Raw genomic sequence first — 15426 nt, 5'->3', positions numbered from 1 at the left:
GCTTGTGTCATATAATTTAAAAACATAAACTTGGAAATTGTTGGCACTTGTCAGAAATTGCAATGGTCTTAAGTGAAAGGTTTTGCCCTCTTTACTATCACCTTCAACATCCCCTCCCCTAATACACCGTCATGACAAGTAAAATCACAATTAAACTGACAACCCCAAAACAAATTTATTCATGGAGACCACCAAAAATAATCTATTGAAAAGGAGAATGTATTTCACCTGCTCCAGTTGGGTCTGCGACATCTTTCCACCACCAGCCTTCGCACCACTGACTTCTGCATTCTCTGAAGATGCCTCTGGCTCTTCTTGAGACTTTTCTCCTGTCTCCACGTCAACACTGGGAGGTGCCTTAGGAACACTTGACTGGGTGTTTGTAGGTTCTGATGGTTCAATAGTGAAGAGATCTTTCAAAGTACTCTGTGGAGTAAAGAAAATTTAGGAAAGATCAGTTATCCTGACTGATTATCATATTATATCTGGTTTAATTATTTTAGTTGAGAGAACTTGGGGTATGTCAAGACAACATCCCTGTCTCCTTCACAGCATACATTGTATAGTCATAGACTGCAGCCTCACATAAACAGAACCTCACAAAGACACTTGGCCAACAGGCCACTAGCAAACACTTCATTCCAAGCCCCTTTTAAGGTCATTCCCTTGAAATAGAACCTGCACTGAGATTTTTGTGAAACTTTGCCTATTGATTGTTTATATTATAGGAACTTACATTTTGAAATAAAAATGAGGGGTACCCATGTTTGTCTAGGAGCAACAGCACCTTGTTTATACCCATATAAATCCTTATAATAGCACCATGATTGTAGTCACGATTGCTTGCTAACTTCACGTTTCCGATGATTGCTTTTTGTTCTCCACTGAGAATTGGTCCATATTTATTTTACACAGAGAAATTTATTACTCAGTTCAAAACAACAGAAAAAAATGATAGGTCACCATACTCCTTTGCGAGAAAATGACGATTTACCTCTATGGCGAGGTCCAGCTGTAAACAAAAAGCCGCCATTTTTTAATGCGCGCGCGCTAATCACACGTGAAATTATGCGCAGTAGGGATGCGCAATGCAATACTGGGGAATTACCTTAACAGGACACCTCCAAACAGTGAATAGTTGTTCCAAAAAGGTTCTTACAATTTTATCAGAATTTATGTCACAAGGAGAAATTTGATACTCATTACTCTTGGCAATTATGAGCTCAATCTTTCGTACAAAACACTTATGCACATCTATCCAAGCAAGTGGCAATGAATAGACAAAGTTTGTTGTGAATTTGTCGTCAACAAATTTTGTCCAAATGTGTTTCATCTTACTTCTTTAAAATATGCTGTGGTGAAGTTGCCTCCTTCAATAGCAATGTTACCCAACATTCTTTTCTGATTGGCTTTCTTCAGGATATTCTCCTCAACTGTACGCTCACTGATCAGTCTGTAGATGTGGACATCTCTTGTCTGGCCAATACGGTGACACCTGTCCTGTGCCTGAGCATCCATTGTTGGATTCCAGTCACTGTCGTAAAATATGACTGTATCAGCACCAGTGAGATTTACTCCAAGGCCACCACTGCGTGTGGACAGGATGAAGCAGAAGATGCGTGAATCTGCATTGAAGCGCTCCATCAAGACCTGACATGAAGGATAAATACACAAAATCAAATACAGATTGAGTTTTAAGTCTCAAGGTGTACTTGCCTGCCTGCAATTACGGTGACAGGGTTGGGAATGGAGTATTTGTCAGTGAAAACAAGATTCACCTGTCTTTGCTCTACTCTTGTTGTTCCATCCAACCTCAGGTAGATGTACCCATGGTAATTTAGAAAGCTTTCTAACACATCAAGCATCTTGGTCATTTGAGTGAAGATCAGTGCCCTTGAAAAAGAGAAAAGAGAGGAAGAGGTGAGCATGGGAATTTTTATTTTATCTTTAATGCAAAATCTAACCAGTTAAACCTTCTAACAGCCTTTGATGCTGTTCAGAAATTAATTAAACAAAATGCCAACATTAATTAACAGATGAGCCTTTTGCGCAGTCCTCATGCTTGTTATAAATTCTTCCTCTCCCTCAAAAAACATAACAGGGAGTGTCCACTTCACATTTTGTTATTTTACACAGCTGAGATGTTGATAGGATTGTGCTGTTTGTTGCTTTGGGCACCTGAGTTTCTCTCACCTGTGTTTTTCTGCTTTCAGTCTCCTCAGAAGATGATCAAGAGTTTGCAGCTTACCTGCATCGAAAAAAGCATCCTTGTCAATGTTTCCTACCCTAGTCAATTTAGACTGTTTTACTACATGCAGCAACATTCCACAGCCAGCTGTGCTAAACCCTAACCTCTTCGATCCTCTGTTTGAGCAACAGAGTTCTCCTGTTCTTCTCAGATTTTTTTTTTAATTTCTTGTTGCCTCTCAAGTACTTTAGGTAAGACTAAAAATATTGCCTTATCCTTACCACAATCATACTGAATAAGCCGTACTTCAGGGAACTGCATTTTCATGCCCCTGGTGATAGGATGCATGAAAGTTGTCCTTGGCATCAGCTCCTTGTGAAGCTTCTCTTCAAGGTGTTGCATATTTGCCAAGTGAGAAGGCGGAACATGGGATGCATGCAGTTTGATGGGAGGGGCCTCCGCAGCAGGGATTACAAACACAAACCTTGTAAAAAGAAAACATAGTCTTCAATATTTAACTTGTTTAAACCAAAATCAACCTTAATATTCTCTACGTTGTTTTCCAGCCTCATCCCATTAAACCTTTGAGTTGATGTTTAAATGGCTAATATCAAAATAACACAGTAGTTGACCAGTCTCTCCAATGTTGCAAGAGATTTCCTGTAGTGCTTTTTCTGCTTCTTAAGAAACTTATACTAAGGTTAACAGCTCAGAACTTCTGCATTATCAAGGTCATTCAGAAACACGGACCTTTGAAGTTTGAAACTCATCATGTGCTGTTAGTACCAATAACTTTTTCCCACAAAACACGCATGGTACCCTTCAGAGACCACAGTTGAATAATGCACTCCTAAGATATTTTGGAGCCCTATGCTAAGTTTACCTCCTTCACCCCTAATTACCATCTCTCCCAAAACCTGCTTCCCTTTCAATGGCTAGGGTAATTACAGTGTACAATACTGAGTTTGAGTACGAACTATGGATTTTTCTAACGACTCTAAATTCATTGACCTCTAAAATCCTGCTTTTACCCATCCTCCCTCAACACAACCAAAACATCAAAAACCTTCATTATACCTGTTAATGGCTTCCTTCATTTCACTCACTCTGTCCTCTGGAGTCTTCAACACACTTGTCAAGTATTCACAACAACTGACTGTATGCCACACATCATTAACTACAGATACAGCCTGGACCAAGTCCAGTCCATAAACTGGTTGAGCATGACAATGGCGACTGTTCACTTGTGCGATGCGTACAAGCTTCTGTTTTCTTTCTTTAGCTCTTTTGTCTGCAAGGCTCTCCTATAAAATTACATGCACTTGTCACCTTTTTTGTCATGATAATTACAAAACAATTCTGACCATCATTTAATTTGTCAGCTCAGAACTTCAAGAACTATCACAGTTTTGTTCAAAAACACGGACCTGAAGTTTCACTCATCATGTGCTGACACACATGCAGCCCTGGCAGGGAGGACAATTAATCTAAAGGCCCCTTTTTGCCAGTGTTTTGCCAGAAGCATATAAAAATTGCCCTAAGCCTCTTTACCAAAAGCAAGACCTGGTGCACAACCATTCAAATGAAAATGAGTATAATTTGCATGTGACGAAATTTCATTATTCATATGACAGGACGGGCATCAAGACTCACTTTGAGAAAAGGGCTTAATTAAGGTAATTTGGAAATGGGCTGTCGCCACAATTTTATTTTGTTATGCTTTCACTTCTTACAGCAATTTTTACATAAAACCAGCAAGTTCATTATTCTTATGCTAACACTGCTGCTTTCCTTGCCATCACAAAGGTCATTATATTTCTATCACCACCAAAATATGAGAGACATAACAGCTTTTGCACTGATGGTTTGCACAACAGCTGCAAGGATTGTGCTCTCCCAGGGTGTTTGAATGCTAACACATACCATGTAGAATGGGGAATCTTTGTTGGGCTGGACTGCAGGAACTGGAATTGTTGGTTTGCTTGCATCAAGAGCGATCCTCTTGGTTGGAGACACAGACAAAGGTTTTGGTTCTGGATGAGACAGTCTATTTGCTACACCATCTTGGACAGTTGGTGCCACTGGTGCTCGACCCTGCACTGCTGGTAGGCTTGTACTACCAGATACAAGCTGCCGTGATTCAGAAGTGGCACCAGCTGTCACAGGAACTGATACTGACCATGGTGGATGCGTCACTGCCATATGCTGACGCTGAGAGTCATATCCTGCACCATGCCCTGGATAGGGTGGAGGTGGTGGCATTTCCCTTCCATAACCAGCCACAAGTAATCTAGATGGTGGATAGCTGCCACCAGTTCCAGTACTGTGACGTGTTGAATAACCATGTACCTGTTGTCCATCAGGAGTTCCAGGTGGCATTCTTCCTGGTAATGATCCTACATAACCAGGGCGTGGTGGATAACCTGGCAAGTCTTGTGACCAACCAGGAGGGGTGACATAGGGAAGATTCCCTGGTGTGCAAGTAGTGCCATGCATCCTGTGTTGTGGGTGTGCAGAGTAAGGGGGAGGGGGCACAACTGGCATGTGTTGCCCACTTGGATGAATGCTGTTAGAAATGTCGGTCTTAACACCAGTTAATGGTGCCACAGGATAACCAGACAATGAAATCCTTCTTGGTTTTACTGGTGGAACCAGACGCCTTGTTGGTTCAGGGTAAGAATCTACTTCAATGATCATTTGTGCTGGTGTTTGAAGAGACTGCGTACGATAAGCAGCATAGCTCGTTACTGTCCTTTCTATGTCCGCAATACACAAGTTCAAGTAACCAAAGTTAATTTGTTTAAGAGGGTTATATTCCAAAGCTTTGAGCACTAATGATGCAGTACAAAACTCAATGCCTTCTGTGATGAATGGTGAAACTGTTGGTCTTGGCTCAAACAGGTCTGGATGATTGCATACCTAAGAATGAAAAGCAATTTAAGCAGCATGAGCAATGTTGATAAGTCCATGATATTCACTTAGTAAAAATAAAATGTATTATTAAGCGTGGATAGTACATTATATGCAACCACTTTCAGGGCTGTCACTACATTTTTAGTCACATGTAACTTTATTCTCCACACCCATAGCAAATTTGTTACTTTATAGGTGAATTCTATCGACAACAGGCAATCTCACCCATAGCATCAAGGGAAAATCAAGCTTACTCAGCAGTTACAGGTGCTACAGGTTAGGGCCCTAAATGACAGCCCTGATTTTATTCCTCAGAAATTATGCGTTCAAACGCTGCAGTTCTAAGTAACTTTTACATTAGGAGAGCTCTAAGCTGGCACATGCAAATTTGGTCTGCATAGCTGTCTTCGATAAGAGTCAATGGATTAACATTTCATATTTGCTTTCTTTCACAACAAGGTAAAATTTATTTCAAAAATAAGGCTACCTTTCTGAGTTGCATGAGAATGTTGATAACACTGAGGAAGTGACCAGATTCCAATGTCTCCTTTGTTCTAAAATAAAAAAGAAGAAATTGAGTTATATCTTACATTGACTCACTACTCAACTTTTCCCAGTGTTAAAGAAAAGGTTGAACCTTTGTATAGTATGTTGCTACCGACAGGAACCAATGACACTTGAAGTACACATGCCAGTGGGTTTTATAGCAGCTTATTATCTTGGCCATACAATGCAAAACCAAATGATTAGAGATGAACCTTGGTCACAGAGCAGTTGGCCAGAAATAATAATAAAAAAAGATTACAAGAATTATGCCTCCTAGGGGAAAAGTGCTCAATACTGCCTTGATAGCTTTGTTGAGTTTATGTTATAGGGGGAAGGGACACAAGGGGACATAACTCAGAGGGTTTGCCTTGATCTCCCTTCCCTTCCTCAAATTGAATCCCCATAAAAAAAAGATTTCTTGAAGAGCATTTCAATGGCTCAGTGCTGCAAGGTACTCAGAAACTGAATGGAAAAAGAGTAGTTATAACACAATAGAGTCAGGATAACACATCTACCACATCGAATGTTCAATTGCTAATTTGGAATTTAAAAGTAGTGATAATGATTATGGCAACTATGTTTTATGGCAAATGTTATATTAGGCACTCACTTGGTTTTAGACATAAAGTCATCATAAAGATAACGTTGTCTCTTTGATAAGCGGCATCGGACCAAGTGTTCATATTTCTTGGGCATCTGGGTTTCCACTTCTAGTTTCAATCTTCTCAACAGAAATGGTCGAAGAACCTACAGACATAAACAATTAAAACTAAATCAATAAACATCACAAAAGTTGTTACAGTGGTACCAGTTCACATTCTAAGGAAAACTTGCGATAACTTTCATATTGGAGGATGTTTTAATGTAATCATGTTTCCATAGTTGCAATCAAAGAGGAAGTGCATGTAAAAATTATACACAGCTAACTTCAAAAGTAACAAAATTGACAACTGGCAATGATAAATGTCGCTCTCGACAGGAACCACTGATTGGCTGAGATCTCACCTTACAGTGGGTTTTAAAAGAGTTTCATACTGTTGGCCACATGAAATTACCACGCAGTTACAAGAACTACGCAATATTGGATTGAGTGGCCTTCATATTCAAGCAAAATTTGATCACCCAAATGCAACTATTAGCCTGCTAAAACATCTCTTAACTCAGCTTAAACAATTGTTGACACTCACTTTATGAAGTCTTTTGATGAGTCCTTCATTGTACTCTCTGCTCCCTTCAATCATGCCTGACAAAGGGTTAGAAAACCATTCCTTGAAGTCTTTGTGTGACTGGAAAACATGTGGCATTAAGAAGTGCATCAACGACCAAAGTTCCATTAAGCTGTTCTGTAAGGGAGTTCCAGTCAGAAGCAGTCTGCAGTGGCTGTTGAAGTTTAGTAGATACTGCCATCTTTGAGACTTAAAGTTCTTGATGTTTTGGGCCTACAACAGGATAGACACTCATTCTTAGAATGCAAGCAAATAAAAGAAAGAAAATAGCAAACAGCAATATTTGTTTACTTTTTATAAAGCAAGTTGGTGAAAAAAAGAAATGTGCCATTCGTCATGTGACATTAGGGAGTTTAAGAAACCATGATGGCAACGGCAACAGGAACGTCACTAAACAGAAGTTTTAATAAGCAGAACAATGGCTGTGCACGTGCATTATAATTCTTGGTACATTTCTTTGCCGTCCTCTGCAAAACAACAAGGTAAAATGACCAAATTCTGCATTGTCTGAAGAAGATGAACAATGAACGACGGCTCATTTTTAAATTTCTATTTCTAATTTATCACTGTGTCCCAGATTCAGTTTTGTGATAGTTCTGACAGTGATAAACAAAGTAAATGACTTAAGAGTATCGTGAGATTCGTAGGTAAAATATAAATTCATTTGACACTGTCCTTGGCGTCGTCGTCGTCGTAGCTTCTTAAACTCCCTAATAGCAAATGATCGATGAATCATCAGCAAACTTTTGAATTTCATCTGGAAGATCATTTTGCTTTTGAGGGCCAGAAAGTTTGTTGACAAGATGGTGAGAGTTGGTAAAGAAATTAATGAGAGTTGGTTGACTTGCTTCTGTGCTACATTTACATTCTGCTGTTTGGAGGCAAATGATAGGACTATCTTACTGTTTTCATTCATTTACTCTTAACCTCATCTAAAACATGATCAAAGCTCACGGAAAGATTGCTTAACAATGTGGCTGCGATTCTGAAACTGATTTCGCCTACTATACTCTTACCTCATCGAGAATGAAGTACTTCCACTTCTTTCTTCTGAAAGCCTGATGATCTTGAATAACCAGCTTGTATGATGTGATGCAAACATGAAAGGCATTCGGTTTTGTCCAGCCCTGTAAATACGGTATATAGTCTCTTTTATAAATAAAATGATAGTAAGTTTTCTAATTAAAAAGAAAGTGACAGCCAGAGAACAATCATGAAACTTCAGCAATACAAAATTCAAATATTTTTTCACGGTCTACTTCCATGCGTTAAGAACTAGATCTGACTTTTGTTAATCAAATGTGTCCAGCACGTAACTTTGCACTGGTGCTCTAGTGTAACCTGCCAAAAACTCAAATGAAGTGTAAACAAGATCCTGCTCAGTGCATACCTGTCTTTTAGCCTTCCTTTCTTTTTGGCTACCATAATAAGTCAAGATCTTGAACCCAGGACACCATTTCTTGAACTCCAGCTCCCAATTGAGCATCACAGATGTAGGAACTACAACAAGGTGAGGACCCCACACACATTTCTCACAAGCCAGGTGAGCAAGCAATGCTATTGTTTGGATGGTTTTGCCCAGACCCATTTCATCTGCCAGGATACCATTCAAATGCTTCTCATGCATTGTTACCAACCAGTCTAGACCAATTAACTGATATTCACGCAGAGTTCCACGAAGCAAGAAGGGTACTTTGGTCTTGATCTGGAGACAGAAAAATATTTAAATCAAATTAACTTTTTTTTATTCACAAAACTAAATAGTTATCACTTCATACTCACTTCAGTGGTTTCTAGAGTGAATCCTCGAGGTTGCAAGCTCTGTGCTGTTGCCGCAGCATCTGTCAATTCTTGGTCAGGATCAGAATCTGCACTCTGAATACACAATAAAATTATTTTGATACATTAATGCGGTCTTAAAAAGGGAGCATTTTTGTAATTACAGTTAAACCCACTATTTTAAACTCTCAGAGGAAATGAATAACAATTCAAATTAGGAGTTCAAAATAGCCAATAGCACATGACGGAAGGGCAAATCCAAGGAAATTGTTCCGAGTTTAAAATAATGTGGAATTCGAAATAACTGACTTAGAATTAGCGCGGCTAAACTGTAGTTTATCTATTTAACCTCAGCATACATTTGTTCTTCATTGGATTAAGCAAGGTTTAGAGCACGAAACTCAAGATCCATGGGTAACGACAATTTGTTGCAAGGTATGCCGGTATCCTCACTAGAAATCTCATTTAAATATCCATTCAAAGCAAGAAACAATAATGCAGAGCACCAGCTGCACATCCCCAGTACTTAGCTGTTTAACTCTGCATAAAACTTTGATTTGTCATGTACTAAAGATAAGTAAACAAACCTGTGATTCACTGGCTCTGTCTTTCTCTTGTTTTACAAGGTACTCCATTCCTTCATTATCACTCAACTCTACAACAAACAAGCAAACAAGAGAATCAGATGTACCAGAGATGATTGCAAACCTTGAACAAGGCAATCAATAGACTGTTTTCGATATATCACAATTCAGCTTGGCAGTGAGGCTTAGAGGACACCAACAAAAGAAATTGAATGACATGTTTATTCATTTCTTTTGTTTGTGTTCTCTTGGCCTCACTATCAAGCTGAATTTTAATATATCCAAAGTGGCCTATTCTGCAATACCTTCCTCAGAAGATTCTTGTGAGCTCTCTTCGTCACTCTGCAAATCTGTAGATTCGTTTTCAGCAGCACTGTACATCTTCATCAGCTCCTCAATGGGCATTTCACCTTGAGGTAGAAACATTTGAAAACATCTTAGCCTGCTAGGTATTGAGCCCATCAAAAAGACTCTTACAAAGCACTAACAGCCCTTTTAATTCTCTCAACAGGAATTCATCAGCAATAATAATCTATTATAGGTTAATGTCATGTCACTACTGACAGGAACCACTAACATGTAAGTCACAAAATGCTAATGGGTTTTATAGCAGCAGTTTATCTTGGCCATGCAATGCAAAACCTAAGGTCAAAGAAAAATCCTCAGGGAAATTGCAAGTGGCCACTGAAAGGACTTTACACTGTACATAGAAAGTATTAAAGGGCATTAGCAAGCCATATACCAGTAGAAACTTTGTGAAGCCCAAAATATTATTCAGCAGCCCTAAACAGGGATGAAGCTAAGAAAACACTAACCAGCTCATTAACAAGCCTAGCTGGATTTTCTCAACTTAACAAGTCTTTTCAGCCAGATTTAAGTTCTTTTTCAGCAGGTGAAATTAGCTGGCGGCCAGCCCTTACCAACACCCATGTCTAAATGTGAATTTGGATTGAAGTATTACCTTCCTTCTGAAGGTTGTCAATCTCATCTTTGTGATCAAGATCTTCCTCCATCTTCTCTTCTTCTTCCAATGTTTGTTCATCGTCATCTTCTGTACCTCCCTCAGTCATCATAAACTCTTCATCTGCCTCCACTGCCTCTTTATCTACGCTGGTTTTCCTGGCAGGGGTAAAATAACCTTCAGGTTAAGCTGTGTGTTTTAGTTGACAAAATATTTTAAACCAAAGGATAAGGAGGATTTGTGATCGTCTATACCATATTCTCTCATTACCATATACTATATTTCATTAAGCCTGGAAAACAAGCACATTTGATACCTTACTGACATGTGTTGTTTACGAACAACGTCTTTCTTTAAGCTATGGCATGTTAATTAAGAAGACAATTATCTAGTTCTTTGACAATGGTGGCACAAATTTGTAGGGCTGCAATGATGCATCTCATTATTTTTCCTCACAACACAAATATTGATAGTTGTCAAGAATATTGTAAAATAATGATACAATAAAAAGTCACGATATGTCAAGAAGTGAGTAAATTTTCAGTCTGTAATAACCATAACAAGCCTTTACAAAAACAAGCATTTAGTCCACTGAATAGCAATAAAAACAAAGAAAATACATTCATTGCTGCTTCGCTTGTCAGTTGCACACCATTGTAAGCCTGTGATCAAAATAGTAAAACCATGCAGGTGGCCAAGTACATGTATTTGCTCGCAATTTGCAGGATGTGTTGTTGTTGCATATCGTATCGTAGAAAAATGTATTATTGCAGCCCTACAAGTTGTCTATTTCTAAAATGTCTACCGTATCTGTGATGTTTTCTGCTTTTCCTTGGCTTCTTGCTCTTCGTCATTGTTGCCTTCAACATCCACTTCAATGTCGCTATTATCACTTTCTTTGCTGTAATACAAGAGATAAAAAAAATTGACATGTCAACTGTGGAGACTATAAATAATACATCTTAAACACAACTAAATTTATATGCCGCTCATCTTTTACCTTGATGCCTCACTTTCATCTTCAGCAGATGAATCTTCACTCTCTTCAGAACCACTTTCATCACTTCTCTCCTCAAGCATCTCTGGTGGTAAGTCCTCCAACAGTTTTTCCAGGGGAATTTCACTTTCCTGCCTTAAAAGCTCAAGTTCCTTCTCTCTGGAGGCAGACGGTTCTTGTGCTTCTTCGACATCAATTGTTTCCTCATCGTCAGCTTCCTCAGTGGGTTCAAACTCACTGTCACCACCTTCAAAGCACAATACCTTCAGAAGCTGCTGATATTGTTTACATTTTAACAACTTCGAGATAGATCAATAAAAATGGCACTACCTATATCCTTTTCTCAAGTCATGCGTAAATCACATTCCTTGGTAAGCTAACCTATGTTAGGAAGATTTACTCCAAAGAAAGTGAACTTAAATGTTTTGGAGAATTGACAAAAAAACCATTTGAAAAGCCTTTTAAATAGCTCATCAAGAATGCAAATGTGAGGTGGTATACGCAACAAGTTTTCTTAGAACCAAACCCCACTAACAAACACCAAACAGCAATTTTGTCCTACAGTATGCATTATCATTTTAAGTAATATGGACAAATTAATACAGTCTACACTGCCTATGGACCCTTGCGCATCTGTACAGCAGACACACAAGCTGTACTATAATGTTTTAACTCAGCTACACTACATTTCCACATACCTGTTTCAGGCTTAGAGGAGACAGGAGAGGAACCCCCAGCGGATACCACAGAGGCAGGGCCGCTAGAAGGTGGAACAGCAAGGCTCTCTGCCAACCACGACGAATACTTCTCTGTCTGATCTACTATAAAGTTGAGCTGAAGGTCTAGAGCTTTCTTCCGGTTTTCTTCCAATCTGCTTTGAACCTTGTATTGAACAACCTATAGAGGGTGAAATCAGACATATCAGACTCCATCATATGTTTCAGACAAAAGTTGTGCCTCTTTCTGTTATCAGTCTTATCATTCAACTATAGTAAACTCTCCCCTTGCCGACACCCTGCTATTACTGACACTCACTATTTGAGACAAAATCCAGATCCTGGGCAAAAGCTACAGAGGTTTGACTGGAAATGACTCCTGCTATTATGCACTCTGTTGTTATAATTTGCTTTTCTATAATTTGATAGAAACACGGCACATGTTTTCTATTTCTTAAATAAAATCAACAAGGAAAACAAAGCAAAAAGGAAGGCAAAAATTTCAATCAGTGCTGAGCTAAAAGGATTTCCCTTACGGATTTTACACATTAGTTCTGAGAATTTGGAGGTATTGGAGAATTTGGAGTTTTCTGGTCAATTTATTTGACCCCAAGAAGTACCTGCTGGTCATTTGAGCACTAGTTTACAATGAACACATGTAGACAACATCAAGTTATGGACAGCAACCTTTTCAACAGAAGACCAGAATTGCTTGATTTCCTTTGCAATGCTTGCAGCAATTTTCCGAAGACGAACAGATTCTTCCTTTTCCGCCTTCACCTCTTTGCTTTTCTGTTCTTGGTGGTACTTCAGGACTGCTCTGGATATCTACAAATGATTTTACAATAGTGATAGTATTCTCATTAGCCATGTTCCATGTAAAATTGCAAAAGATAAAGAATCTGATATCAAGTCTTTTATGCATTTAAATTGAATAATTAATTCTTACATCTACAGGCACACAGCCCCAGTTGATATCTACTGTATTTAAAGGTCTGCCAAACTTAATTAAACCCTTGGCCCCAGTTGTTCAAAGGCAGGATAACACCATCCACCAGATGAATGGCCATCCAGTGGATAAGACCATTAGTGTTGACAAAACAAACCAGGCTCACTGGATAGCGTTATCCACCTTTCGAACAACCGGGCCTGAAGGTTTACTACCTTTTTGAACATACCTTCTTACAAATGCCTCTCTTCCACCTTCTCTCTTGAGCAAAGTCAGTCGCTAGCCAGTGCATTTCCTCAAGTAGATAATCCCAATGAGCTTTGCACCTCGTTGTTTCCTGAACCTTAGGAAGTCTAGTCAAAGACCAGATACCCTCCTTACGTAGTTCAGCAACTCTCTTGAGCACCTCAGCCTCCTTTTTCGCTTCAACAGCAATATCCTCCTGAGAGCTAAATGAATGTTCAATTACTGCTGACAAGGACTGACCCCTAGTGTTCAACGTTGTCCTTGCTCCATGAGTAAGCGGAGTAGGCCCATTAGAAATTGTCGGACTAGACATTCCTGGCTGTGCTGTGTTGACACCAGACATGTGATTATTAGGGACTGGTGGAGCTGTTACAGACTCACTCCCAAAATGACTGCTACCATGTCCTGGTGGTACATGTGCCTCTAATGGAGGATTTGGTAAAGAAACTGATCGTGAAAATGGTGGAACTGTGTTTACCACATTTGATCTGGGAATTGGCTGGTTTCCAGTAAAAGGGGAAACATTAGGTGCGATTCCTTCAGAAACAGACAACTGCGATTTATAACCAGGATTTGCACTGAAATTGCCAGGCACAGTTTTCCTTGGATCAAGACCAGCTTGTTCATAAACTTGCCTTTGCAAGGCATTATAGTTGACTGTACCAGCAGTGCTTGATTCTGCCTGTTGTTGAGGCCACATAAAGCTTTGAGGAAGCCTAGATGATGGTGAGACAGTGATTGTTGAAAGTGTAGGATTTGTTCCAGATGCGTCATCTAGTCGATTTGAATTGAGAAATGCAAGGAATTGGGGACTTGGTCTTTTCTTCCATAATAAGAAGTCCATCATATTTCCTCCAGTTTGAAGAAAATAGAGCTCCTGGAGCTTCTCCCGAAAATTAGCTTTTAATGTTTCAAGTTCTCCATTGTAATATCCAATAACAAGCTGTCGTAATTTTGCAGTTTCTGAAAAATCAGATGACAAGCCAGCAGATTTATCACCTGCTCTGCTTGGCACTCCATGAGTCCTACTGACACTTGTAGCAGCATGAGGATTGATGGAACCCTGAGGACTTGATACAGACTGATTTCGAGAAGTGACTGCACCAGGTGATAACTGATTTGGAAATAATGAGGGACTTTGCAGTGGTGGTGTTCTACGAGGTGTATTATATCCAAGATGATGAATTGTACCTCCAGGAGAAGGGCCTCCTCCGCTGTAAACAAACTGCTGTTCTCTTGGGTTAGCAAAATGTTCTGATGAATATGGCATTGGAAAACTGGGATCTGCAGGACTCAATTGTGATCCGTCAGGTAAGCCGGGATAAAATTCTGGCGTTTTTAACCCAGAGCCTCTTGGGCTAACTGAGCCTGGTCCACGAGAAAGGGTATAGGTAACACTACTGGGTGTTGCACATGACGGTGTTGAAGGCGGAGCTGAAGGAGAAGGCGCTGGAGAAACATACATGGGTGATGAAGACTGATAATGTGAAGGTGACACAACAGAATGAGGAAAGGGTGATCGTGGAGAGAGTTCACCAGTGGATCCCACAGGTTGACTAAAACTTCTCTGGAAAGCATGGTGAGGATAATTCACGTTTCTGTGAGGGCTCACAGGTTGGACAGATCGGGTCGGACTTGGAACTGTACCACCACCATGAGGTCCCATGTAATGAAATGACCTTTCGGAATATGGTGAGGTGGGTACATTTTCTGTAACGTCCAGTGGTCTAGCTACTTTAATATCGCTGCTGTGATGTCTTTCCGAGTCGTGAGAGGGTGTCCTGCGAACTCTTCTTCGAGGAGTTTCATCCGTGAAGTGTTTGTTTGACATAATATTTCTATCCCGTACGCGAGACGTCAAAATGATCCTGCGAGAGGAAATGACATTTTCTGTCAATTTCGTACGAGGCAGAGCATGCGCGATTTTGCCGCCATATTGTTTTTCCTAACCGAAATAACGTTTACTACAATCACAAAATTAATGTGCTAAACTAAGCCATCCACCCGAAATTTACTTACACCCTCCTCCATCGTTAACCTGCTGATATTTCCATTTGATTTTCAAGGCGTATTTCACAGTTTGTTGCTGAAAAATATGAGAAATTGTTGCTAAAGGCCCCACGAAAAATTCCGCCTCGACAACAGCTTTGATATGCGCTTGACCACCACACCACCCTAGAGCATTATGGGTGCATAGCTCAGCGCATCATAAAGGAGGCGCGGTGCCTTAGTATTGCGCGCCAAAAAATTAGAAGCAAACCTAGCGAACAGGATTTTTAACCTTAAAGAAAGCTTCTTAAATATAATCACTAGTTAAAATC

At 39.7% G+C, this 15426-nt stretch overlaps 1 protein-coding gene and 2 non-coding genes across 3 annotated transcripts in view; all 3 read right to left on the bottom strand.

Annotated features, from left to right (window-relative positions):
* The window catches only part of LOC145464207 (chromatin remodeling protein domino-like), a 30816-nt gene extending 15542 nt beyond the window's left edge, over positions 1-15274 (bottom strand). Inside the window, exons 1-22 of the mRNA XM_081448021.1 lie at positions 15125-15274; positions 13089-14973; positions 12598-12738; positions 11893-12091; positions 11198-11441; positions 11003-11098; positions 10198-10355; positions 9542-9646; positions 9240-9307; positions 8656-8748; positions 8264-8578; positions 7890-8000; positions 6835-7086; positions 6258-6394; positions 5589-5655; positions 4112-5107; positions 3266-3492; positions 2470-2672; positions 2194-2248; positions 1779-1893; positions 1339-1650; positions 229-426 (exon numbers count right to left, since the gene is read on the bottom strand). Coding sequence (XP_081304147.1) covers positions 229-426; positions 1339-1650; positions 1779-1893; positions 2194-2248; positions 2470-2672; positions 3266-3492; positions 4112-5107; positions 5589-5655; positions 6258-6394; positions 6835-7086; positions 7890-8000; positions 8264-8578; positions 8656-8748; positions 9240-9307; positions 9542-9646; positions 10198-10355; positions 11003-11098; positions 11198-11441; positions 11893-12091; positions 12598-12738; positions 13089-14936 — 5940 coding nt within the window. The 5' untranslated portion in view covers positions 14937-14973; positions 15125-15274. The remainder of the gene's footprint in view (positions 1-228; positions 427-1338; positions 1651-1778; positions 1894-2193; positions 2249-2469; positions 2673-3265; positions 3493-4111; positions 5108-5588; positions 5656-6257; positions 6395-6834; positions 7087-7889; positions 8001-8263; positions 8579-8655; positions 8749-9239; positions 9308-9541; positions 9647-10197; positions 10356-11002; positions 11099-11197; positions 11442-11892; positions 12092-12597; positions 12739-13088; positions 14974-15124) is intronic.
* Positions 2895-2966, bottom strand: LOC145464582 (small nucleolar RNA SNORD18). Its single transcript, XR_014041451.1, has one exon. It is a non-coding gene; the product is annotated as a small nucleolar RNA SNORD18 (small nucleolar RNA).
* On the bottom strand, positions 3569-3639 carry LOC145464581 (small nucleolar RNA SNORD18). The gene has a single exon (XR_014041450.1). It is a non-coding gene; the product is annotated as a small nucleolar RNA SNORD18 (small nucleolar RNA).
* Positions 15275-15426: the final 152 nt, after the last annotated feature.

This window comes from Orbicella franksi, chromosome 12 (assembly GCF_964199315.1).
Source record: "Orbicella franksi chromosome 12, jaOrbFran1.1, whole genome shotgun sequence".
Classification (NCBI taxonomy): Eukaryota; Metazoa; Cnidaria; class Anthozoa; order Scleractinia; family Merulinidae; genus Orbicella; species Orbicella franksi.
This window is presented reverse-complemented; position numbering and strand designations above follow the sequence as displayed.